The sequence below is a fragment of the Myxocyprinus asiaticus genome, chromosome 9 (assembly GCF_019703515.2).
Source record: "Myxocyprinus asiaticus isolate MX2 ecotype Aquarium Trade chromosome 9, UBuf_Myxa_2, whole genome shotgun sequence".
NCBI lineage: Eukaryota > Metazoa > Chordata > Actinopteri > Cypriniformes > Catostomidae > Myxocyprinus > Myxocyprinus asiaticus.
In genome coordinates this window covers 40,320,160-40,346,122 of record NC_059352.1, presented here as the reverse complement: position 1 = coordinate 40,346,122, position 25,963 = coordinate 40,320,160, and the positions used below count along the sequence as shown (strand labels likewise).

The 25,963-nt window shown below is 39.6% G+C and overlaps 1 protein-coding gene across 4 annotated transcripts in view; it reads right to left on the bottom strand.

Annotated features, from left to right (window-relative positions):
• The window catches only part of LOC127445818 (protein TANC1-like), a 142,354-nt gene that overhangs the window by 57,845 nt on the left and 58,546 nt on the right, over window positions 1-25,963 (bottom strand). For 2 of the 4 annotated variants that reach the window (XM_051706211.1, XM_051706212.1), the window contains exon 5: window positions 4,317-4,435. In XM_051706211.1, the coding sequence (XP_051562171.1) occupies window positions 4,317-4,435 (119 nt within the window). Of the gene's footprint in view, window positions 1-4,316; window positions 4,436-4,654; window positions 4,734-25,963 lie in introns of those variants that run through there. The other 2 variants (XM_051706213.1, XM_051706214.1) reach the window with 2 other exon arrangements.

Sequence of the window (25,963 nt, the reverse complement as noted above, 5' to 3'; positions counted from 1 at the left end):
CACTTTATGCGCTTCCCTTCTTACCCTGACGCACTCATCGCTTTGGTATAGGGTAAATCAGGACTCATCAGACCACATTACCTTTTTCCATTGCTCCACAGTCCAATCTTAATGCTCTTTAGCAAATTGAAGTTGTTTTTTCCAATTAGCCTCACTAACAAGTGGCTTTCTTTTGGCCACACAGCTGTTTAGTCCCAATCCTGTACGTTCCCGTCGCATTGTGCGTGTGGAAATGCTCTTACTTTCACTATAAAACATAGCAGTGAGTTCTACTGTCGATTTTTACGATGTGACTTCACCAAGCATTTTAGTGATCTCCGATCAAGATCATTCAAGATTTTTTTCTGACCACATTTCTCCCGCGAAGCTGACGGTTCACCACTATCCTTCCAGGTTTTAATAATGCATTGGACAGTTCTTAACCCATTTCCAGTGATGTTAGCAATCTCCCCAGTTGTTTTCATTGTTTGATGCAGGCCAAAAATTTGCCCCTTCTGAAACACAGTAACATCTTTTCTATGTCCACGGGATACGTCTTCCGACATGAATGTTTAAGAAATGAGAAGCTACACACTGCATCAGTTATGGTTAAATGAATTGTTACCAGCTGAAACATATTAATCACTGCAATAATGATCCAATCATAGACTCTTAAGTATCTGCTTTTTTAAATCCAAACGGCGACTTTTTTTTTGGCCTGGCAGTGTATAAATGAACAAAGAAATACTGCATCTAAAGAACCAAATAAAAGTACAACACAAATGTATGTAATAAAAGGTTAATAGGTTTCAAAATTGACCATTTATTTTCTAAATACACATTTTTGCTAAGGCTTTTCACACTTGAAATTGTTAATCCAGGGTCCAATCCAATTGTTATCCTATGTAAACGTGCTAGATGGACATCTCTGACTGTTGCGCCGCTTCTTGCTGTTTTTTCAACCTGTGCAGGATGCCGCATTTTTAGATGCTGTGTCAAATTAAAAACAACTTGGAACACCTGCGTTTTGCTCCATTAGTAGCACTACTTCTAGCTTCGTTAGCGAAAGGACACGTTCGGTGAGAAAGAGTCATAACACTACACTGATTTACGATGTACATGTTTGCAACCGCAATTCGGGGTTAACCCACAAAAGAGGTGCTAACCCCTTTCAAAATTACAAGTGTGAAATGTTGCTTTACACAGGGTTAAACGTGACCTTAATCCAAGGTTAAAGACGTGTTAACACAGGAGTAAGCGCAGTGTGAAAAGCCCAAAAGAGTGCAACAGTGCCCGCCCACTTTTTCAGTCATGTCGGTTCCTTTTTCCCCATTGACTTTTCAAAAAATGCTTCATAAAAGAGTTCTAAACCAAACCAACCAGCTCTGAGGTGAATCACAACATTACACAACTATGATTTGAAGCAAAACAGTATTTGAAAATCAGATAAAAAGACAAAAGGTACAACACTGAGACAATACTATGTACAATATTTACCATCTTTCACAAGGGCACAAACTACAACTTGTCTGCTGTTCTCTGATTGGTGGATCTTTCACTATTGTACCATGGGTAACGTAGTTGTTCACCAGGAATTCCACTATTAAATGTGATTTTTAAACAATGAAGTTGAAATAACGCTGACTGATGGCTTCAACAGAAGCAAATACCATGGATTAACAACCTCTGAGCTCACGGTAGGTCTGTCTTTAAAGGTTTATAAGCCATTGTTAAAAATCAATTTGTCTATGGAAAACATTTATGGGACTTTTACTTCCGGAAACTGACTGTTGCGCTCTACTGAGAACATTTCATCAGTGATGACAACTTTTCACGATCCAATCAGTTCCCCAAGAAAAAAAATTCCACCGTACATGTTTTTCTCATTGAATACCCATTTCACTCAAAAGTATATCACATTACAGAAGTAAAACTGGTTGTGAATACCATTTCATGTTGACTTTAACAAGATCAAAAAAGCTGAATAAAGAGATTAGCCTCCAGAACTAGTAGGATAAATGTTGAGTATGAAAAATATTGCTAATCTAGCTGCTCAGAGTCAGCACCAGGATAAAATGTGTGTGGGGGGGGATTCGGAATTTCTTTTGGAGCCACAAAGGGCTGGTGCTAAACATACCTCGGCGATCGATCAGTGGGGGGGGGGGGGGGGGTGCGTGCTGCCAGGTGATTGTTGTATATTCAGTGAGTAAGGGACCATCTGGAAAGTCACTTCCCTAAATCATAGGTGGTCAAAATTTGGTCAAAGTGGGGGGCACAAAGGTCAAAGTGAGGGGGCACGGCCCCCCAAGATTCTGTTTCCTGTAACTCCTGTTTTCATACAGAGTACACAAAATCCTAGATACCACTGTCCTCTCCTCTTACCTCTCTCTGCACTCTATATAGGTCAGGGAGAGTGATGGTGTGGGGGTGTGTGTGTGTGTGTGTGTGTGTGTGTGTGTGTGTGTGTGAGGGGAATCAGTGTACCAGAGCCCTGGTCTCCAGAGAACTGTTGCCTGCCAGCCATTCACCAATGAGGGAGTCTCATCTCTCCAAACACATGCAAAACATACATCAGAGATTCTAACACACCCAGTATCGTTTATGATTTCAGGTAGAGCATCATGCACCTGCTTCACAATTTCCTCAGTGTTGCAGTAATATTAGAAAAGTGTCCGTATACATTGTTGCTCCACCCGTTTCCTTCCAGCATCATTTGTCTTCCCAGGGACAAAGTGCATTACTCACCAGGAGCAAGCAACATTTCCAGGCTGCCTCTCTCCACCTCAAGACAGCTTCTATCCCTTTATAAAGCATCTGTGTGTGTGTGTGTTTGTGTGTGTGTGTGTGTGTACAGCATCAAACACACATAAGTCACCATCCATATGTAATAGATCATTTAGAAAAGCCAGAAGAGCAGATATGCACTAAAACTGAAGAATCAAGGACCAATCAAGTCAAACCATTTTTATTTGTATAGTGTGTTTCACAACACACATCACAGCTTCACAGGAAATCATACATTAGCATTAAATGAAACTGTAATATCTATAGTCTTAGAAGTCTTAGAGTGAACATTGTGTAGTTTGATTCAACATGATTGTAAATTGTGTATAAAAATTAAATAATAATTGTATTTAGAACCCATGTGAGCAAGCTGAAGGCGACTGTGGCAAGGAATAACCTTGGGAGAAACCAGGCTCACTATGGGGGCCAGTCCCCCTCTGGCTAAACAACATGAATATAATGCCAATATTAGTTATTTGTGTGCAGTGCAAGTCATGGTTTAAAATTTGTAAATTAAACAAGCGTTATATATATATATATTTTATTTTTTTATTTTTTAATGAACTTTACGATTAATGACTTATGTCTTTGAAGTCCATCCTGGATTATTTGCAGACATTCACATAGATGCATTGTCCTTTGTTAGTTGGCTGATGAAGGCTTTTGTTGGCAATTAAATGATAGTCTATGTATTCCATTTCAAGGCTGTAGTCCATCAGCAGACAAAGGTGATGCAGAGGGACAGTTTTTTTTTTCTAATCCGAAGAAGGACATGTATCATTTGTGATTATACATTAATTATAAAGGGTATTTGTAGATAAATTCTGCAGAATGAAACATGGATCAAAAACAACTACAAGCTTTGAGTGCAGCATTTCATAAAAAAATTATTTAGATCCTAGATTCACAGTTCAAAACCTCTGTACTGTATGATGATGTGCGCGCACACACACACACACACACACACACACCCACTGCATCATAGATGTGAAAAATAGTTTGAAATGTTAGGAACTGTTTTGACCACCATGGAAATACCAAGACATGAAACAAACAGAATAAACATTGCTAAACAAAGATCAAAGTTTGTCTTTGTTCACATCGGGAACATATATTATAGCTATACACTGGGAAACAAAATGAAGCAATAGTCCAAGTCATGAAAAAAGGGTCAAAGTGTGCCGTTCCATCAGAGACAGTCTTCCAGATACTCATCTCTGAGAAAGCTTCTTTTTTCTTTCTTTTTTTTAAGTCTAAAACACTAAAGATGCAGCTCTTCCTGCAGTGTGTTTGGAGTGTTTGTCAATGTAATCAATCTCTCTAATATACGACTCCTTATATCTAAGGGTGATAGGACAGAAAAACACATTGACATGCTGTTTCCTCTTTTCTAAGGATGTTATCTGCCTGGTATTTCATCGTCTGTTCTATGCTTTTCTGTACAGACAGCAAACAAATTGTGTGTGGATTTGTATCAGAGTGCCTATAAACACACTGTCTGTGTATGTTTGTGCATGTGTTTGGTTGTTTATACCTTTAGAGTTCATGTTTACCTGTTTCTCCTCCATATTTGTTTGTGATGAGGTGGGTCTGGTGTCTCCCAGCAGGAAGCCCAACCGTGTCATGAGCTCCTGGACAGCCGGGGAGGAGCCAGACGCCGGCGAGAGAAGCTCTGCACATAAACACACACATTTAAAGGTTAGGAGAGGATGTACACAAAAAGCCCAAAAGCAAAAATGACCATAGGTACACACACCAACACACATGTTAATGAAGCATGCACACAAACAAACAACAAACTCTATACTGTATAACCACATGTACGCCAACACACAGGTCCGTTAAACATTCAGTCTAACTACAAGATGATATATTCAACACTATGCCTTACATGAACAGGAATCCAGGATGCAAGGCAAATCTGTCCCAACTCACCAAGCTCCAAAGGACTGGTGTGGCACTTTCTGTGCTCTCCTCTCACTGCCTTTCACAGTCTCCTCTGCTCTCTCGCAATCTCCGTCCCTCCCTCCTTCTCTCCTTCTCTCTCTCTCTCTCTCTCTCTCTCTCTCAACTGTTCCCTCTCTTACAGTCTCAATCCCTCCCTCTATGTTGCTCTGTACCTCTCTCACTCTATTTTTATTTTACAGCACACAGCGTTTACAGCGCTCTGCACAGCTTCAGAAAGCCTTGGTTTGCGATGCAGTTACTGTGATAAAGTTTCGATCAGTAATTCAGAAGCTGTGTGTGTGTGTGCAAGAGCATGCGAGAGGACAGGGTGTGAATCTGAATGAGTTGAGATCTCGCTCACTGTAATCACTGGGCCACCTCTCAGTCTCAGAATAGGATTGATTAGACGTAGACACACACACGCATTCATGCATCATCTACACTTCTCACATGCCCCGTCACCATGCTGCAATTCTCAGCCAGATCTCATTACAATTACATGACTGAGGCGCCATTTTTGCAAAATAAAATTACGTGGTTCATTACGCATATTGCGGCAGTTTCAAACTGTCCACTGTGTGGTGCTAAAAGCAAGTTAAATGCTTTCCCAAACAGATGAGGATGTTACGGTTAATGTTCTATTGATTTTTAAATCAACAAAACCTACCTCCGTACCCTAAACCTAACCGACTGTGTCATAAAAAGCAAACTGTAAAATGCAAAATGTAATCGCTGAAGCTTGTCGACTCATGTGCTCATCGGCACTCGTGCCTGGTCCTTTTGCGTTGCAAGTGTAACACACTAACATTTCAGCTACTGTTCAATTTAATCGCTCAAGCTTATTAATGTAGTTGGTTATGTAATGCATCACCTTACAAGTCATGCACTACAGTAAGGTAGCATTGTGTGAGGAACAGGGTGAAAAGTATGTTAATGAACTGTTGATCTGACCTTTTACTTGTGATTTGTGTATAAGGAAATTGTTGTTGTAGCACCTCTAGGCCTGTCACAGTCTGTGTCCCTCATGTTTTCCCTAGGACTCTTATTTTGAAGTTTTCTCCCGGACTATATCTCCCATAGTGCATCGCCCTCATCACTTCCAGGTGTTCCTCATCATACTCACCTGTCTCCATCCCCTCATTAGTTCCTTTGTTTATATATACCCTCCAGTTTTGTTCATTGATTGTCAGTTCTTGAAGTGTTACATTGTGTTATGTTGGCATGTTTAGCTTTATTGTTTGTTCCACTCCAGCGTTTGTTCCACTCCAGCGATTGTTATTAAAGGATTTTAAATATTTACTACTGCGTCTCCTCTCTTCCACTCCAAGTACCCAGCTTTACAGAAGGACTGACCAAACAAGATGATAAATACCCGCTGGCATCAGGATCCTCCTCCTCGAGCAAGGGGACCGTCCAGTTGAGGATCACGTCTGTGAGTTTTTACAACTGCCGAATTTAGTGCACTTTAATGACCACTCTCTGGTGGTTTTCTTCAGCACTGGTCTTAATAGTGCACTAAAGGAGCTAATGCCTCTGGCGGATCCTCACTGGACACTACACGAGTTCGAGGAGGTGGCTCTACATATATACGGCTCACCACTCACTGTGGGTGTGAAGGATGAGGACTTTGAATCTCCTCCCACAGTGGACATCCTCCAGCCTCCCACGGCTCCTCCCTCGAAGCCTGCCACGATTAACGAGCCAGCGCCCACGCCTGTCACGCTTAACGAGCCAGCGCCCACGCTTGTAGCCTCGACCGTCCCAGAGCCAGTGCCATTAGCCCCATCTGTCCCAGAGCCAGCTCTTGCGGAGCTAATAGCCCTAGACTTGAATCAGCGGAGGATAAAGGGTAGTCAGGGTGGGAATCAGGGCAGGAATCAAGCCAGCATAATGGACACCCTGGTTCCATCCAGTGCCCTGGCCCTTCCTCCTCCACTGGCTCCACTTAGGACATTTCCTCCTCCTCCCCTCCTCCTCCTCCTCCTCCTCCTCCTCCTGGTAAGCCAGCTCCTCCCACGTCACCGACTCGACCTTCGCCCCCTGGGAAACCATGGTCAAGGGGAACCTCAAACCCACCGACTCTGCCTAGACCTTCCGAGCCCTGGACTCCACCTTGGCCCTTCATTCCCTCAGTCCCACCTTGGCTCTATGTCCCTTTGGCTCCACCGTGGTCCTTCAGCCTAGCAATGTCACTGGGGTCCCTCGTCCCTCCAGCTCCAGCCTAGGTCCGTTGGTCACCTGGCTCTGCCTTCGGCTCTACCAAGGACCTCCTCCCCTCCAGCTCCGCATCTGTCCTCAGATCCCCCAGCTCCGCCTCTGTCCTCTAAACCTTCAGCTCCACCCTGGCCCTTCGAGTCATTGGCTACTCTCCAGGCACCAAGTTCCCAAGTTCACGGCTCCGCCTTCTACAGCTCCGCCCCTCGAGCCTCCCATGGCTCCGTCTCCCATGGCTCCACCCTCAGAGTCTTCCACGGCTCCTCCTCCAGCGGTTCCGCCTGCTCCCCCAGAGACTCCTCCTACAGCGGTTCCGCCTGCTCCCCCAGAGATTCCTCCTACAGTGGCTCTGCCCGCCCCTCCTCCAGTGGCTCTGGATCCATTCCCAGCCCTGAAGCCGCCCCCCACGCCCCCGGATCCATTCCCAGCCCTGAAGTAGCCCCCTAGGCCCCCAGATCCATTCCCAACCCTCAAGCCGCCCCCCAGGCCTCCTGATCATCTTCCTTGGTGTTTAAAAGGGCAAAGATTTTATCGTCTGCCAGAAAAAACATCGCAAGTCTCACCGGTTAGAAATGTAATAACTGTCTTCTGCGTCCTCGCACGATTTTGTAAATTACCCAGTGTAGCGCTATAAAAAATGTATGGAACACAAGAAATAGAACACAACACAAGTGTCTCGATGCATTTTTAAAAATGTAAGTTCTTTTTAACTTTACTAGTGCAGGTTTACATAGAAAAACAATTATGACAGAGCAGAGAGAGGCATCAACGCATTTGTTGTCAACTCCTCAAGCACCTAAGTAAAAGCAATAGTAAAAGTGATGCTTGCCTTAGTAAGCACGATTAAATAGTAGGCATGCCATAAAATATAGATATATCGATCATTGTTCGGCACGTTATTTTATCAATATATTTTTGAGGCATTGATACATTAACATTAGCCTACATTTAAATTCAAAGCCTAATTTGCATGCTTTCCAGTTCACTCAGTTGGCCTTATTAATGTAGTATGGCGTAATAGCGTTGGGAGACCACAAGAGGGTCTCACAACACAGGACGCATTGATTCGGTGCAGTTGTGGATCTAGTCTGCACACACACAAGTTACAAAAGGTTTTTATACTTCAAGAATGAACAAAGTGACTTTGATAAGGTTGCATGTTAGTGTATGAAACTGGTGTAACTGTGCAAACGGAACAATTACAAATTATTATTCAATTTCTCTGTATGTAGCTCTGAATAGGTTTCATTCAAGCTGTCAAACTATAAAAATACATAAAAGTAACTGAAAATACATTTTGTAGGCTATATGAAAGATACTTACACAATATACAGTTGAAGTCAGAAGTTTACATATACCTTAGCCAAATACATTTAAACTCAGTTTTTCACAATTCCTGACATCGTAGAAAACATTCCCTGTCTTAGGTCAGTTAGGATCACTACTTTATTTTAAGAATATGAAATGTCAGAATAATAGTAGAGAGAATGATTTATTTCAGCTTTTATTTCTTTCATCACATTCCCAGTGGGCCAGAAGTGTACATACACTTTGTTAGAATTTGGTAGCATTGCCTTTAAATTGTTTAACTTGGGTCAAACATTTTGGGTAGCCTTCCACAAGCTTCTCACAATAAGTTGCTGGAATTTTGGCCCATTCCTCCAGACAGAACTGGTGTAACTGAGTCAGGTTTGTAGGCCTCCTTGCTCGCACATGCTTTTTCAGTTCTGCCCACAAATGTTCTATCAGATTGAGGTCAGGGCTTTGTGATGGCCACTCCGATACCTTGACTTTGTTGTCCTTAAGCCATTTTGCCACAATTTTGGAGGTATGCTTGGGGTTATTGTCCATTTGGAAGACCCATTTGCGACCAAGCTTTAACTTCCCGGCTGATGTCTTGAGATGCTGCTTCAATATATCCACATAATTTTCCTTCCTCATGATGCCATCTATTTTGTGAAGTGCACCAGTCCCTCCTGCAGCAAAGCACCCCCACAACATGCTGCTGCCACCCCCATGCTTCACAGTTGGGATGGTGTTCTTTGGCTTGCAAGCCTCACCCTTTTTCCTCCAAACATAATGATGGTCATTATGGCCAGACAGTTCAATATTTGTTTCATTAGGCCAGAGGACATTTCTCCAAAAAGTAAGATCTTTGTCCTCATTTGTACTTGCAAACTGTAGTCTGGCTTTTTTATGGTGGTTTTGGAGCAGTGGCTTCTTCCTTGCTGAGCAGCCTTTCAGGTTATGTTGATACAGGACACTTACTGTGGATATAGATACTTGTCCACCTGTTTCCTCCAGCATCTTTACAAGATCCTTTGCTGTTGTTCTGGGATTGATTTGCACTTTTTGCACCAAACTACATTCATCTCTAGGAGATAGAATGCGTCTCCTTCCTAAGCGGTATGATGGCTGCGTGGTCCTATGGTGTTTATACTTGTGTACTATTGTTTGTACAGATGAACGTGGTACCATCAGGCATTTGGAAATTGCTCCCAAGGATGAACCAGACAATTTGTTTTCTGAGGTCTTGGCTGATTTGTTTTGATTTTCCCAAGATGTCAAGCAAAGAGGCAATGAGTTTGATGGTAGGCCTTAAAATACATCCACAGATAAACCTCCAATTCAGTACACCTCCTATCAGAAGCTAATTGGCTAAAATCTAAAGGCTTGACATCATTTTCTGGAATTTTCCAAGCTGCATAAAGGCACACTTAACTTGGTGTATGTAAACTGACCCACTGGAATTGTGATATTGTCAATTAAAAGTGAAACAATCTGTCTGTAAACAACTGTTGGAAAAATTACTCATGTCATGCACAAAGTAGATGTCCTAAACGACTTGCCAAAACTATAGTTTGCTAATATTAAATCTGTAGAGTGGTTAAAAAAAAAAATAGTTTTAATGACTTCAACCTAAGTGTATGTAAACTTCTGATTTCAACTGTATCATTCAGTGATGGCAATAGTAAATAATCTTTTGATAATGATTTGGGTTGAATTTAGTGGAATTTAATGGAAAACTATGCAAGTTGAGCTCTGTGGCGCTGCAGAATTATGAGCAGCCTCTGGAAATGGCAAGCGGCGGCGATGTGTACCCTGCTGCTCACACTTTACCAAAGCTGTGTTGAGAAAAATGAATGAAGAGACAGAGTATTGATCAACAAGCAGCCTTATTTATATTTGAAAAAATGCTGATATACTGCATATCAATAATCATCTGAAAAATGTTCTGATTATTGATGCATGAATAAGGCATCGATCCCAAGCCTACTAACTAGATATTTAAACCAAGTTTAATTCTCAACAACAGTTTACAAATCATTACACTTGCCCACAATTACACACAGTAAATATAAAATACACAGTGTGATATATTTACACATTTACTACACGTTAATGAGCAGGTAAGGCTTGTGATTAAACAATGCAGCATCCCATAGGGCAACAGACCACTGTTCATTACCATACTGCACCCTGTCAGCAATACATAACCTCCTTCTGCCTCTACCTTCTCCTTCCCTCTCTATTATTTTCTCTTCCTCTATCACCTGTTAAAATCTACCTTCAGGCTGGCTCTACACACATTATTTCATGATAGATTGATGCCACTGCTCAGGCTGCGTCCTTTGATTTGAACTGACTGCAGATTTTGCATTTAAACCTCAAGCAAGACCTGTAGTTAATACATCGTACATTAAACATTTATTAACGTGAAATGAAATGCACCATAGACATGCTTGCCCTCCAGGCCATTTTTGAAGGCATATAAAAGCTAGTTTAATTTGGATAAATGTTCCCTAATTAAACATAATTTGTTCAGCTTATCTTCACGTGTAGACAGTGAAACAGGGGAATGAGTGTGGATTGTTCTGAATGTGTTTGCGGTAGTCCAGTGGTCTGCAGCCAGCTCTCCTCTCAGCTGGTCTCAAGTTTATCCATGTGTGCCAAAGGACACAGACCTCCCAATGAGACCCCACATTTCTCTCCCCTTTTGCTTAAAAAGACTAGATGTAAACCGAATTTCCTATACACACATACACACACACTCACACAAACATACGGCTTGTTTTTACAGGGCACTCTAGCAATAGTTTAATGGTGCATGCTCATTTTGGCAGGCCAGAAGTCTAAAAATCTAGTAGCACTTGTGTGTGTATACAGTTGTGCCCAAAAGTTTGCATACCCTGGCAGAAATTGTGAAATTTTGGCATTGATTTTGAAAATATGACTGATCATGCAAAAAAACTGTCTTTTATTTAAGGATAGTGATCATATGAAGCCATTTATTATCACATAGTTGTTTGGCTCCTTTTTAAATCATAATGGTAACAGAAATCACCCAAATGGCCCTGATCAAAAGTTTACATACCATTGAATGTTTGGCCTTGTTACAGACACACAAGGTGACACACACAGGTTTAAATGGCAATTAAAGGTTCATTTCCCACACCTGTGGCTTTTTAAATTGCAATTAGTGTCTGTGTATAAATAGTCAATGAGTTTGTTAGCTCTCACGTGGATGCACTGAGCAGGCTAGATACTGAGCCATGGGGAGCAGAAAAGAACTGTCAAAAGACCTGTGTAATAAGGTAATGGAACTTTATAAAGATGGAAAAGGATATAAAAATATATCCAAAGCCTTGAAAATGCCAGTCAGTACTGTTCAATCACTTATTAAGAAGTGGAAAATTCGGGGATCTCTTGATACCAAGCCAAGGTCAGGTGGACCAAGAAAGATTTCAGCCACAACTGCCAGAAGAACTGTTCAGGATACAAAGAAAAACCCACAGGTAACCTCATGAGAAATACAGGCTGCTCTGGAAAAAGATGGTGTGGTTGTTTCAAGAAGCACAATACGACTATACTTGAACAAAAATGAGCTGCATGGTCGAGTTGCCAGAAAGAAGCCAATGCCACAAAAAAGCCCGGTTACAATATGCCCGACAACACCTTGACAAGCCTCACAGCTTCTGGCACACTGTATATGGAGTGACGAGACCAAAATAGAGCTTTATGGTCACAACCATAAGCACTATGTTTGGAGAGGGGTCAACAAGTATTGTACTCCTTGAAACAACCACACCTTCTTTTTCCAGAGCAGCCTGTATTTCTCCTTGGTCTACCTGACCTTGGCATCAAGAGATCCCCGTATTTTCCACTTTTTAATAAGTGATTGAACAGTACTGACTGGCATTTTCAAGGCTTTGGATATCTTTTTATATCCTTTTCCATCTTTATACAGTTCCATTACCTTGTTACACAGGTCTTTTGACAGTTCTTTTCTGCACCCCATGGCTCAGTTTCTAGCCTGCTCAGTGCATCCACGTGAGAGCTAACAAACTCATTGACTATTTATACACAGACACTAACTGCAATTTAAAAAGCCACAGGTGTGGGAAATTAACCTCTAATTGCCATTTAAACCTGTGTGTGTCACTTTGTGTGTCTGTAACAAGGCCAAACATTCAAGGGTATGTAAACTTTTGATCAAGGCCATTTGGGTGATTTCTGTTACCATTATGATTTAAAAAGGAGCCAAACAACTATGTGATGATAAATGGCTTCATATGATCACTATCCTTAAATAAAATACAGTTTTTTTGCATGATCAGTCATATTTTCAAAATCAATGCCAAAATTTCAAATTTTTTGCCAGGGTATGCAAACTTTTGAGCACAACTGTATGTGTGAAAATCCCTTCAGAACACTTGCCAGATTCCCTCCCGATTGTTTGAGCGAGCTATGCAAATCAAAACTTTTTCATATAAACACTATAGAACTATTCTATAGCATCAGTTACTTGAATATAAATGGACAATTGCACTTTTTATAATGGCAAATAATTAGATATTGGGGTAATTTAGACAAATACACACTTTTTGTTTTTTCCCGTCCCTCCATATCTCTTCATTTCCTCTTTCAGGTCTCCAGTCTGCATTTCTGCCTGTCTCTCAGACTGTGAATCAGGCTTGATCTCACTCGTCTTTTTTGGCCCGTTATTTTCTACACGCGGAAATCTATTTGCATGGTAAAAAGCTCTGGAACACCACCCCCCTCCCCTCCATCCACATTTCCATCTCCACTTCATCTCTGCTCATCAGACGGTCGCTTTCTTCCATATACAGATTATGAAATAAAAGGAAATACCTTCAGAGTACATATACACATGCTACCGACAGAAAAACTTGTGTGTCAGACTGAGACAGACAAAACGAATAAGAGACAGAAAAGGATATAGAGATATGAGAGAAGGAGAGATGCATTTCTGTATGGAGGAGTGTGAAATAGAGGGGGAGGTGGAGAAGAGGATGATGGACAGACAGCAAGAGAGAGAGAGTGAGAGACAGAGTATGAGGAAAATAACATGAGTGAACAGTAGGCACACAGAGATGAGAGTTTCTGCCAGTCAGTCAGATGTAGAGAGAGAGAGGGAGAGAGAGAGAGAGAGAGAGAGAGAGAGAGAGAGAGAGAGGGAGAGAGAGAGAGAGAGAGAGAGAGAGAGAGAGAGGGTGGAGTTCAGGAGTTCTACAGATTAATCTGTTAGGGTTAGCTTCATCAATAATGCTTCCATGAGCTAGTTGCTAACTGAAAGAATACATGTGTTGAAAAAACCTTTAAAAAGTTAGGTCTATTGACGTTAAAGGATTAGTACACCTAAAAATGAAAATTTGCTGATAATTTACTCACCCTCAGGCCATCCAAGATGTATATGACTTTCTTTCATCATCAGAACAGAATTTAAGATTTCTAGGAAAGTATCCCAGGTTTTTAGCTTCATCCAATGCAAGTGAATGGACACCAATTTGTGACGGTCCAAAAAGCACACTTAGTCAGCATCAAAGTAATCCACACGACTCCAGCCAATCAAGTAATGTCTTCTGAAGTGAATCGATACGTTTTTGTGAAAAACTAATTGCTAATTAAAACTTTATTAACTTTAAAAAAAAAAATAACTTCCTGTAAACACTCAATGCCTCCCGTCGCTGTCGCGTGACGTCATCATGTTGGCGTGTTCACACGAGAATTCAGAAGTTCCGATCTGTTTACCAAAGTGGAACGTACTTCACGCGAGAGCTAGTTCAATTCAAACAGCTACAGAGAGCTGGCAGAATCACAGATTTAATGCTTAAAATGTTTTAATTAGCGATTTGCATTTCACACAAACGTATCTATTAACTTCAGAAGACATTACTTGATCGACTGGAGTCTTGTGGATTACTTTGATGCTGCCTAAATATGTTTTTTGTACTGTCAAAAATTTGTGTCCATTGATTTGCATGTATCAAGACTTTTTTTGTTTTAATCTTGGAAATCTAAAATCCAGTATCTCAAAATATTAGAATGAAGAATTTATAATACAGAAATGTCAACCTTCTGAAAAGTATGTTAATTTATGCACTCAATACTTGGTCGGGGCTCCTTTTGCACAAATTACTGCATCAGTGCGGCGTGGCATGGAGGCAATCAGTCTGTGGCACTGCTGAGGTGTTATGGAAGCCCAGGTTGCTTGGATAGTGGCCTTCAGCTTGTCTGTATTGTTGGGTCTGGTGTCTCTCATTTTCCTCTTGACAATACCCCATAGATTCTCTATGGGGTTCAGGTCATGCGAGTTGGCTGGCCAATCAAACACAGTAATACCATGGTCAGCAAACTAGTTACTAGTAGTTTTGGCACTGTGGGCAGGTGCCAAGTCCTGCTGGAAAAGGAAATCAGCATCTCCATAAAGCTTGTCAGCAGATGGAAGCATGAAGTGCTCTAAAATCTCCTGGTAGATAGCTGCATTGACTCTCGACTTGAGAAAACACAGTGGACCAATACCAGCAGATGACATGGCACCCCAAATCATCACTGACTGTAGAAACTTCACACTGGACTTCAAGCAACTTGGGTTCTGTGCCTCTCCACTCTTCCTCCAGACTTTGGGACCTTGATTTCCAAATGAAATGCAAAATTTACTTTCATCTGAAAAGAGGACTTTTGACCACTCAGCAATAATTATTTGCAGTAATTCGTGCGAAAGGAGCCCCGAACAAGTATTGAGTGCATTAATTAACATACTTTTCAGAAGGTCGACATTTCTGTATTATAAATTCTTTATTCTAATATTTTGAGATACTGGATTTTTGATTTCCATGAGCTGTAATCCATAATCATCAAGATTATAACAATTAAAGGCTTGAAATATTTCACTTTATGTGTAAGGAATCTAGAATAGATGAAAGTCACTTTTTGAATTAAACTACGGAAAAAAAATTTTCCACGATATTCACATTTTTTGAGATGCACTTGTGTGTATGTATATATATATATATATATATATATATATATATATATATATATATATATATATATATACACACACACACACACACACACACACACACACACACACACACACACACACACACACACACACACACACACACAGGTGGCCAAAAGATTGGAACAATGTACAGATTTTGCTGTTTTGGAACGAAATTGGTACTTTAATTCACCAAAGTGACATTCAACTGATCACAAAGTATAGTCAGGACATTGCTGATGTCAAAAACAGCATCGTCACTATTTGAAAAAAATAATTTTTGATCAAATCTAGACAGGCCCCATTTCCAGCAGCCATCACTCAAACACCTTATCCATGTGTAATCATGCTAAATTGCTAATTTGGTACTAGAAAATCACTTGCCATTATATCAAACACAGTTGAAAGCTATTTGGTTCGTTAAATGAAGCTTAACATTGTCTTTTTGAGTTGCCACAGTATGCAATAGACTTGCATGTCTTAAGGTCAATATTAGGTAAAATAATGGCAAAAAAAGAAACAGCTTTCTCTAGAAACTCATCAGTCAATCATTGTTTTGAGCAATGAAGGCTATACAATGCTTGAAACTGCCAAACAACTGAAGAATTCATACAAAGGTGTACACTACAGTCTACAAAGACAAATGACAACTGGCTCTAACAAGGACAGAAAGAGATGTGGAAGGCCAGATGTACAACTAAACAAGAGGATAAGTACATCAGAGTCTAGTTTGAGAAACAGACGCCTCACATGTCCTCAGCTGACAGCTTCATTGAATTCTACCCGCTCAACACCAGTTTCATGTACAACAGTAAAGAGAAGACTCAGGGGTGCAGGCCTTATGGGGAGAACTGTCACTTTTGAAACAGAAAAACAAAAAGAAAAGGTTAGAGTCGGCAAAGAAACAGACATTGGACAAGAGATAACTGGAAAAGTGTTATGGATCTTAACCCCATTGAGCTTTTGTGGGATCAGCTAGACTGTAAGGTGAGCCAGACAAGACAGCCACATCTATGGCAAGTGCTACAGGAAGCGTGGGCTGAAATGTCACCTGAGTATCTGCACAAACTGACAGCTAGAATGCCAAAAGATCTTCAAAGCTGTCATTGCTGTACGTGGAGGACTTTTTGATGAGAACTCTTTGAAGTAGTTTAAGAAGTTCTGAATACTTTTTTCAAATTTGAATAGTAATTTTTCATGTTATTAATGTCCCGACTATACATTGTGATCAGTTGAATGCCACTTTGGTGAATAAAAGTACCAATTTCTTTCCATAGGAGCAAAATCTGTACATTATTCCACTTTTGGCCACCAGTGTGTGTGTGTGTGTGTGTGTGTGTGTGTGTGTGTATATGTATGTATGTATGTACGTGTGTGTGTACACACACACACACATATATATATCTACAGGGTTGGGAGGGTTACATTTGAAATGTATTCTACCACAGATTACAGAATACATACTGTAAAATGTCATTTGTAACGTATTCCATTAGATTACTCAAGGTCAGTAACGTATTCTAAATACTTTGGATTACTTCTTCAGCAGTGGTAGATTTTTTTCACTTGTTTTGACTATAAAAACTCTGCCAGTACAGGAAGACAAAATACATGTTAAAAATACATTCTCTGAAAAACCTAAATATCTTATGCAATGTTGTTTCTAAAACATGATAAAAAAAAATTTATCTTGTTTTAAGGAGTTTTAGATATTTTTATAGGAAAACAATACAAAAATTAACAAGAATACGATTTTTGCCCTAATATCAAAGGTCTTACTAGAAAAAATAAATTATGATCCAACATGAATTTTCTTGATAAAACAAATATGATAATGGCTGGTAACATGTGCATGTAAAATGGCTAGAAATAGCATTTTAGCTTAGCGTAAAGCTGACAATTTACACAAGGTTTATTTCTATTTCTTGTGCTCCAAACTTACTTCAAACTTACTTCTCTGTCTGCTCGTATGAATGTAATACATCATAAGAAAGTGTTTCACTGCTGTTCAAATGCATTTTGGATCGCATCATTTATATGTATAAATGTTTCCCATCTGAAAGGACTAAATATTAAATGAAACAAATGACAATAAAATGCAAAGTAATCTCTTCAGTAATCAAAATACTTTTTGAATGTAACTGTATTCTAAATAACAATTATTTAAATTGTAACTGTAGTGGAATACAGTTACTTATATTTTGTATTTTAAATACATAATCCTATTACATGTATTTTGTTAGCATGCATGCATACATACGTGTGTGTGTGTGTGTGTGTGTGTGTGTGTATACACGCGCACACACACATATATGTGTATATGTATATGTATATATATATATATATATATATATATATATATATATACACACACACACATACACACACACACCAGAGCATGTGAGCGAAGCGGAGCGGTGTGACACTTCGCTCAATAACCCACTCCATGCGTGTGTACTCCGCTCAGCCGCTCATGGCCCAAGCGGACGCTCCGCTCAACTACCGCTCACGCTCACCGGTAAAAAAAAAAGCATTCGCTCAAATCCCGCTCAAACATTAAATTTCTCTGTAGTATACTTCGTTCCAAGCACGTACACAGGGGGTAGCTACAGTGGCCTGAGCAATGGCCCCTTTGCCCACATGGGCTGAGGTGCCCCTCTGGGTGAAATATAGATTATAGGCTGACATTTATTAAATTATCAAATGATTAGTAATGTACACATCTGAAATTATGTGATTGTATTGTTGTTTTTGTATATAAAATCTCGCTGTTTATTTTGGACTGGTTTACAACAGCTGTTAGATAATCGGGTCTACCAGACCTTCCTTATCATTTGTAATCAGTCAAATATTTCTCTATTAGCACATATGTCATTGAACATCTAGGAATAATGCCTTAACATTTTTTTCAGTTCTAAATGACCTTTATTTACTTTAAACAAGTCAAACATGCCTCTACAAGTGATAAAACATATGTGCGTTGGTACGGAAACTCGCATACGTGCAAATTTGCGCTTTTCAGTTTAAACTGGACCTGAGTGACACAACCGACCCAGAAAACCACAATCTTTTCAACTTTAAAGTTTGTTCGAGTCGTTTATGGCAATAATGACAACATGGACTGGTACCAGGAAAGATATTGCAGGTAAAAGTGAAATTCATAACTGTATTTCAGTTGTCTCCACGGAATGATTATACTTTAGATTCGATACATTAATAGGTTTCTGATTTAATGCTATCAGACTTTAAGTCTGTATATTAAAATGAGCAATTTCTCATCCTAATTTTGTGTTCAGCTGTAAAGGTGTATTAAGTTATCCAGAAAAGAGCAGTGAATGTTTTTCTCTTTTTCAGTGTTGTTGCTTTATTAATATTCCCTACAATTGTATATGTACAAATCATATGCAATCTAAAGGACTGTGGTTATTTATATAACAATTATTATATTAGTAGAGAAATACCATGTGCCCTCTTTGTTTTTCCTTGATATTTTTTAAAGCATTTTAAAGTGAATCTGGACTTTATATGTGTCAAACATTCATGTCTTGTGCATGCACTCTTTATATGTACAGCAAGGTTTAACCATGGATTTAACAAATAAAAAATATTTGTCCTGCATAAAGTGAGATTTTGTCCAATATATACACTACCGGTCAAAAGTTTTGAAACACTTACTCATTCTTTATTATATATATATATATATATAATAAAGAATGAGTAAGTGTATATATATATTTTTTTTTTTTACATTTTAGAATAATAGTAAAGTCATCAAAACTATGGAATAACATAAATGGAACTATGGGAATTATGTTGTGACTAAACAAAATCCAAAATAAATCAAAACTGTGTTATATTTTAGCATCTTCAAAGTAGTCACCCTTTGCCTAGTATTTGCAGACATGTACTCTTGACATTTTCTCAACCAACTTCTTGAGGTATCACCCTGGGATGCTTTTTAAACAGTATTGAAGGAGTTCCCATCTATGTTGGGCACTTATTGGCTGCTTTATTATTTGGTCCAAGTCATCAATTTAAAAAAACTTTTTTTAAATTAAATTATAGTTTTATAATGAAATAAATTAATATGGTGGCACAATTATATTTTTGTCTACAAAACTAATTTCAAACATTTAAGCATACGCCTTCAGATCAAAAGATTTTTTAAGATCATGAGAAACATTTCAGTCAAGTGTTTCAAAACTTTTGACTGGTAGTGTATATTAGATGAAATCATGTTTAATGATCCTAAAACAAATTATTTAATTCAAAAATTACACTGCCTTCGTTTAAGAAAAGTTTTTTTTTTTCTAATGTACAATCATTTATAGCTTTTTTCTCTTTTTTTTTTTACCTTTCACTTATCGTTAAGGTGTGGATTTGGCTTTGGGAAACTGACCAGCAGTTATGTGCCACTTTATCCCGAAAGCAACAGGCGGTCGATTAAGTGAGACAATTCTGCAAAGAAATTCTCTATGCGTGAAAATCTTTACTAATCAAATGCTCAGTTGTACAATGAAGGCATGAAAGCAGAATGCTCTGCCTGCAAATTAGGACACACTGATCTGCAAGATCATACGCGTTTATTGGTTTTGATGCAGGGATTTTTTGTGTGTGTTCGCCGGGATTCAAGGAAAAATGCTTTGCCAATATACAGTATTATTAATCTTACATATTCAATTGAGGATGCTCTAACGTACGCAACCCTGCAGCACCGGGCTTGCATAGCTGGCAGCTGCACTGACATGATGGCAAAACAACAAGATACATTACTTATCTATTAATTTATTATCGAATAGTAGTGTAGCCTACTAGCTCACCTTTTGCTACACTATGTTTGTGTAGCACATCTTCTTGCTTTCTGGCAATGTGACACGTACGATTCCAAAAGGAATATTTGCTAATTCTCTCGGTCTCTCCACACCCCCTTTTCCATTTCCTCATTCTTAAATTTGATTTATACTTTGCATTTATTTAGGCTATAAGGTTTGCAACTTCACTAAAACAATGTTGGAGCTCCATAACCTCAGGTCTATTGCTTATTTAGCAGATTCCCAAACCAGCATATCACGAAGCGCATTATGGGTTGAGCGAGCGGCACTGAGCGGCCTGAGCGAGTGGAGCGGAATCTTCAAAAAGGCGCTCTCCGCTCAGGTAGAATTATCACCGCTGGGTATTGATAGATTTCCCGATTCAATTCGACTCTGATTCACCAGCTCTTGATTCGATTCAGATTCAATACTGATTCATATGGGTATATTTCAGTTATAATGTCTCTTTTGTTTACAAATGAAAATAAATTATCTCCAAGGTAATGTTGTTAATTATACAGGGGACTTTCTAATTAGGTACATTATGAAAATGTTAATTGTACTAAATATATTGTATTAGTTTTTCAGTATTTTGGTCACATTTTAGCTTTTTAAAATGACCCCGGAAGCAGTGAGCCCCCATGTGACGCTGGTGAAGATGGGGGCACAAGATGACCCGGAGGCCTTTCTGGAGCTCTTCGAGCGCACGGCCCAACTCCACATGTTGATGATGTCCCGTGAGAAAGCGGACTTCTCCACACCGTTTGGCTTACACCAATTTGTGACCCTTCCGTTCGGTTTGTTTGGGGCCCCGGCTACGTTTCAGAGTCTTATGGACCGAGTCCTCAGACTGCATGCTGCGTATGCCTCTGCTTATTTGGATGATATCATTATTTACATTAATGATTGCCAGCGGCATATGCAGCATCTGAGGGTGGTTCTGAAGTCGCTGCAACAAGCGGGGCTCACTGCAAACCCAAAGAAGTGCACAACTGGGCAGGTGGAGGTACGGTATCTGGGGATCCACATGGGGCATGGTCAGGTGCGTCCCCAAATTGATAAAACTGCAGTGACCGCAACCTGCCCGAGACCCAAGACCAAAAAGGAGGTGAGACCGTTCCTGGGGCTGGCCGGCTTCTATCGAAGGTTTGTACCTCATTTTTCCAACGTCACCAGCCTGCTGACTGATCTTACTAAAAAGGGAGCCCAAGACACAGTCCAGTGGACGGAGTCCTATCAACAAGCTTTCATGCAGGTTAAAGCTGCACTTTGTGGCAGGCCACTTTTGCACTCCCCTGATTTCTCTTTCCCTTTTGTGTTACAGATGGACACATCGGACAGGGGGCTGGGTGCTGTACTGTCCCAGGTGGTGAAGGGGGAGGAGCGCCCGATGCTGTACATTAGTCGGAAGCTCTCTATGAGAGAGACTAAGCACAGCACCATAGAGAAGAAGTGCTTGGCCATAAAGTGGGCAGTCCTCACTCTTCGCTACTATTTATTGGGATGGGCATTCACCCTCTGTTTGGACCACGCCCTGCTCCAATGGCTCCACCGTATGAAAGATGCCAACGCCCGGATCACCCGTTGGTATCTGGCACTCCAGCCATTTAAGTTTGAGGTGTTCCACAGACCTGGGGTGCAGACGGCTGTCGCAGACTTCCTCTCCAGAAAAAGGGGGGAAGTGGGCGGTCCAGACGGTTCCCCTGGCCTGAGTCAGGCAGTGGGGTTATGTGGAGGTAAGGGAGTGGTTGAGCGCCAGTCTGGGGAGAGAGAAAGTAGTAAGGATATCCACCTGAGATGAATTATGACTAATTAAAGTCTCTATGTTCACAGTGAGAGTCGGGGGAGATAAAAGATGGCCAGTCCACAGAAAGGAGTGACACACCAGAGACTGTGTATTTATGAGCAGAATCTTCTTACGATTATTGCTGAAAAGCTGGACCTTGTTTCAAGAAAAGCAGTCTTTTGTTTGATATATGCTAGAAAGCGATTTCAGTTTGTTTGTTTTTTTTTAATAAAAACTGACTCGCAATGTGGAAATTAGCTCCCGCTCCCTCCTTTATCTGCCCAACAACAAACGATACCGATATCAGCTGATTTTCACGTCCTATGACTGGTAATTTGGCCGATCGCATAAACTGATCGCTCGTGTCGTAAAGACGTGCAGCTCCTTTAAGACATCAGCAGTACTGTCATGACATCATGTAGTGTGGGGAATACTGGCATAATGTTGTAACTTAAAGAGGTCATGAAATGCTTTTTTTTTTTTTTTATAGTTTCATTATCTTCCCTGAGGTCCACTAATAATGTTAGTAAAGTTTTATTTCACCAAAACAGTCATCACTTTGTAATATATGATAATTTTCGACTCCATCTCTGACCATCTTTCTGAAAAGTTAGATTTTTGCCTCAGCTCCTCCTTTAAACTTCAATGTAAACGCCCTCTGTTATGATTGGCTAACAGCGTGCAGCCCCTCAAATTCGCCCATTTTTGAAACCCAATCGGAAGAAAATAAACAAGCACCAAAACACTAGAAATGTACATTTCACAGTTTACACACAACACACATCCAACACATTGCATCAGAAAATATTAGACTATTCATCTTAAGCACAACTGTTAACACCCACACCCTGTCTACACCGGATGCTATAATCAATGATACTGTCTGCTATAGAAGCGTCCGCTGCGGTGCGTCACTCCAACAGTAAACAAACAGGTGTCCCGTTCCATTTTGCGCTGGCGCTACTACTGCAAACAACACAAAAAAAACGTTTCAGAAAGTTTGTGTCGACGCACCAGGTTAGACAGCCTCAAGCGGTTGCGTCACGTCAACGGATGTGCACGGTGTACACAGCGTGTCAGCAACATAAACAATTATGACATTTGAAATATTAATGAATGGAACTGTTTACCTAAATTTTTTTTAATAGGTCCAATATTGTTTTTAACTGCCCCATATACTTCAGTGACAATTCCTTAGCAAAGACTCGTTTTATGACTGCTTCACAAGACAGTTTATCAACCTGCGCTGAGATGCACATCGCCTGAAACAAATCAAAATGGTCAAAGACGTCCATCTAGTGCATTTACATACACCAACAATTAAAAATAGCACTGATATGCGAAAGAACAGTTTGCTGAGCAGTTAAAGCAACAAAACAACAGGAGCCACAGCAGCTGATGAAACGCACCTTCCCTTCAGAGTTGAAACTTGACGCCGCATCTTTTAAAAATGTGCCAGAGAGATGACAGTCAAAGACGTCTGTGTAGTACATGTTTGTAACTTAAAGATAATTCAAAATAGTCCAGATGGGTCCCCTTTCATGTTAAGGAGTAGTGAGGCCACAGACAGTAGGCCTTTTGTCCTTCTCGCTGTCTCTGCTTATGAGCCAAGTGAGCACCAGTGGGCGGGGCCATGGGTGTGATGATTATAAAATAGGCGTTGATGTTGTTGCTGTAGAGGCCGACTTGAATTAATGAGTACCTCAAGTGACGTGGAGTTGTCACGGAAGTAGAGAACGGGTTGTTTTGGCAGCTTGGTTTGATTCCTCATGACATGACGATACAGTGGGAGAGGTATGGCGAATATGAAAAGTTTGTGTGTTGTACTGTTAATGTGGCATTTCACACGTGACAAGGCAAAGGGAAAACAGCGTGAGCTGTGAAATGGTCCTTTTTATCGTTCATGGCGGCAGCGTCTCAGTCTCCATTGGACATAGGCATCTCAGTAATAACGCAAGTTACAAGATGTGGAGTAATTCAAACACCTATATTAAATATCTCCCGATTAAATGCCATTACCAATAGTAACACCCGTACAGTCCAGAAACATGTGCACTTTCTACGCTTTCCTTTCATCTCCTGCCCGCACGAGAGAGCGTGTATTCCCCTCATTTAAGTTAAAGCAGCAACAAATGAAAAATGAACAACTAATACAATCATCCAACTAAATGAAAAGTCAGGGAAGGAATTTATAAATATAATTCTTTATACAATATTAAAAAAATAGACAAAATAAGGAATAATAATCTTTATATGAAATAATGACAATAAATGAATAACCAAAATGTCACATTAGGTTTAATTGCACCTATGGGTTATCAGTTTGTCTTCAGTTTGACACAAAGCTTCATTTATTATAGGGCTATCTATCTTAATATAGAGAATATTTTGTTAGCCTATACTTGTTTTAAAGTCTTATTACAAAAATCTTTTATATAAGCCTTTTAAACTTTTTTTTTGTTAGCAAAAACTAGGCAAAGCGATATTACTAGGAAGAGGAAAATTTAATTAATAGTGACAGTGTGCAGAAAGCTTGCATATAGCCAGTTATGACAGAGATCTTGATAAAATGTTAAACGATCGGGATCGGTATCGGCCGATCAGGTGACAAGATCGGTATCGGCTGTAAAAATCCTGATCGGAGCATCCCTACTTTAATATATTATTTTTTGTTACGTTTATTGTTGAATTGCATATTTTTTTTACCATTTACAAGTATTTACATTGATTTGTTGAACACGTGCTAAAACCGGTACTGTCTCTTTAACAAACCCGGCATTTCTGTAAAGAGCACATGTTAACAAGACAAGACTTGATTGGCTTTATCTCATCTGTGCCATGCATGATTATATTTAAATGTTTATTTTTGTTTTTGATCAACAATTGACTGCAGAGAATAGAAAGGGTATTAAAGGCACATTATTCAGTGACAAATGGTTCACATGGATCTCCTCTTTGGACACACATTACACGGACCAACTTTTACTCTTAACACGCAGTGAAAAGATCTCACTGCTGAATACACCACCATTATACAACACAATTACTGGTGAGTAAAATGTAAAAATTTACCAGCCAGCTGCCAAATATATACAGTATATTTTAGATGCATAGCGTGAAATTTGGTTGCTAATGTGAGTGATTTACTCTCATTGAAGTAAAGAGTTGCACCAGGACTTTGGTTGTGCATAGAGTAAAAGATAAATCTTGTAATTGATATCAAGATCATTCAAATGAAGATTGCAATGCATCAGAAAAACTATATTTTTACCCACCCATAATAAAGTCATAATTCATTAAAAAGTCTAAATGAATAATTTTATGACAATAAAGACAGGTCATTTTCATTTACTTCGTCATTTTGTATCCCTGTATTCCAAAAATAAAAGTTGTTACATTTTGAGATAAAGGACATAATAAGATACATTTTTCTTTTTAAACAATAACAAGATTCCCATTTTGAAGGGACAGTGAATTTTATTAAAAGAAAATGGATGAACATGGAGTGACACCTCTATTTTGCCATTGAGAAATTGTCATTTAAAGTACTTATCCATTATTACAGAACAATTTAAGGGATAGAAGTACTCTTGAGAACTCTTGACTTTGAAATCCCTGAGAAGTGTCCATGTCACTTAATTTGCATCTAAAAGCCCATAACCAGAGGTCCGCAATACTTCACACTCTCAACTAAGTCCCTCTAAAACAAACCAGAGAAATAATCAGCAAAGTATTATAGACTTACGGCCTGAGATATTCGCAGTAAATGTTATCATAACCCCAGAGGGAACTCTTCTTGTGAGATCTTTAGTGCCGAACAGCCCAAAATCACATTTGCCACGTCTTGTTTTATGCTAACGAATTACTTATATGCTAATGATTGCAACAAGCCATGTGTATTCAGCTAAAACACAATTAAAGATCAACAGCAAAAATTTCACCCCCTAAATGTGTCATTCGTAGCCTTCCCGAAATCAGCAGCTCTGTCCTTAATTATAATGCCATTTTAAAATAAACATTTGTTGGACGTTCTTGCAAAGCCAGTAGCTTAGTCTGTTTTTGTCAAAAATAGATGTGTATATGCCACATTAATTTAAGATCCTTTCAGATCATTTCAGAGAATGAGATGTAGCC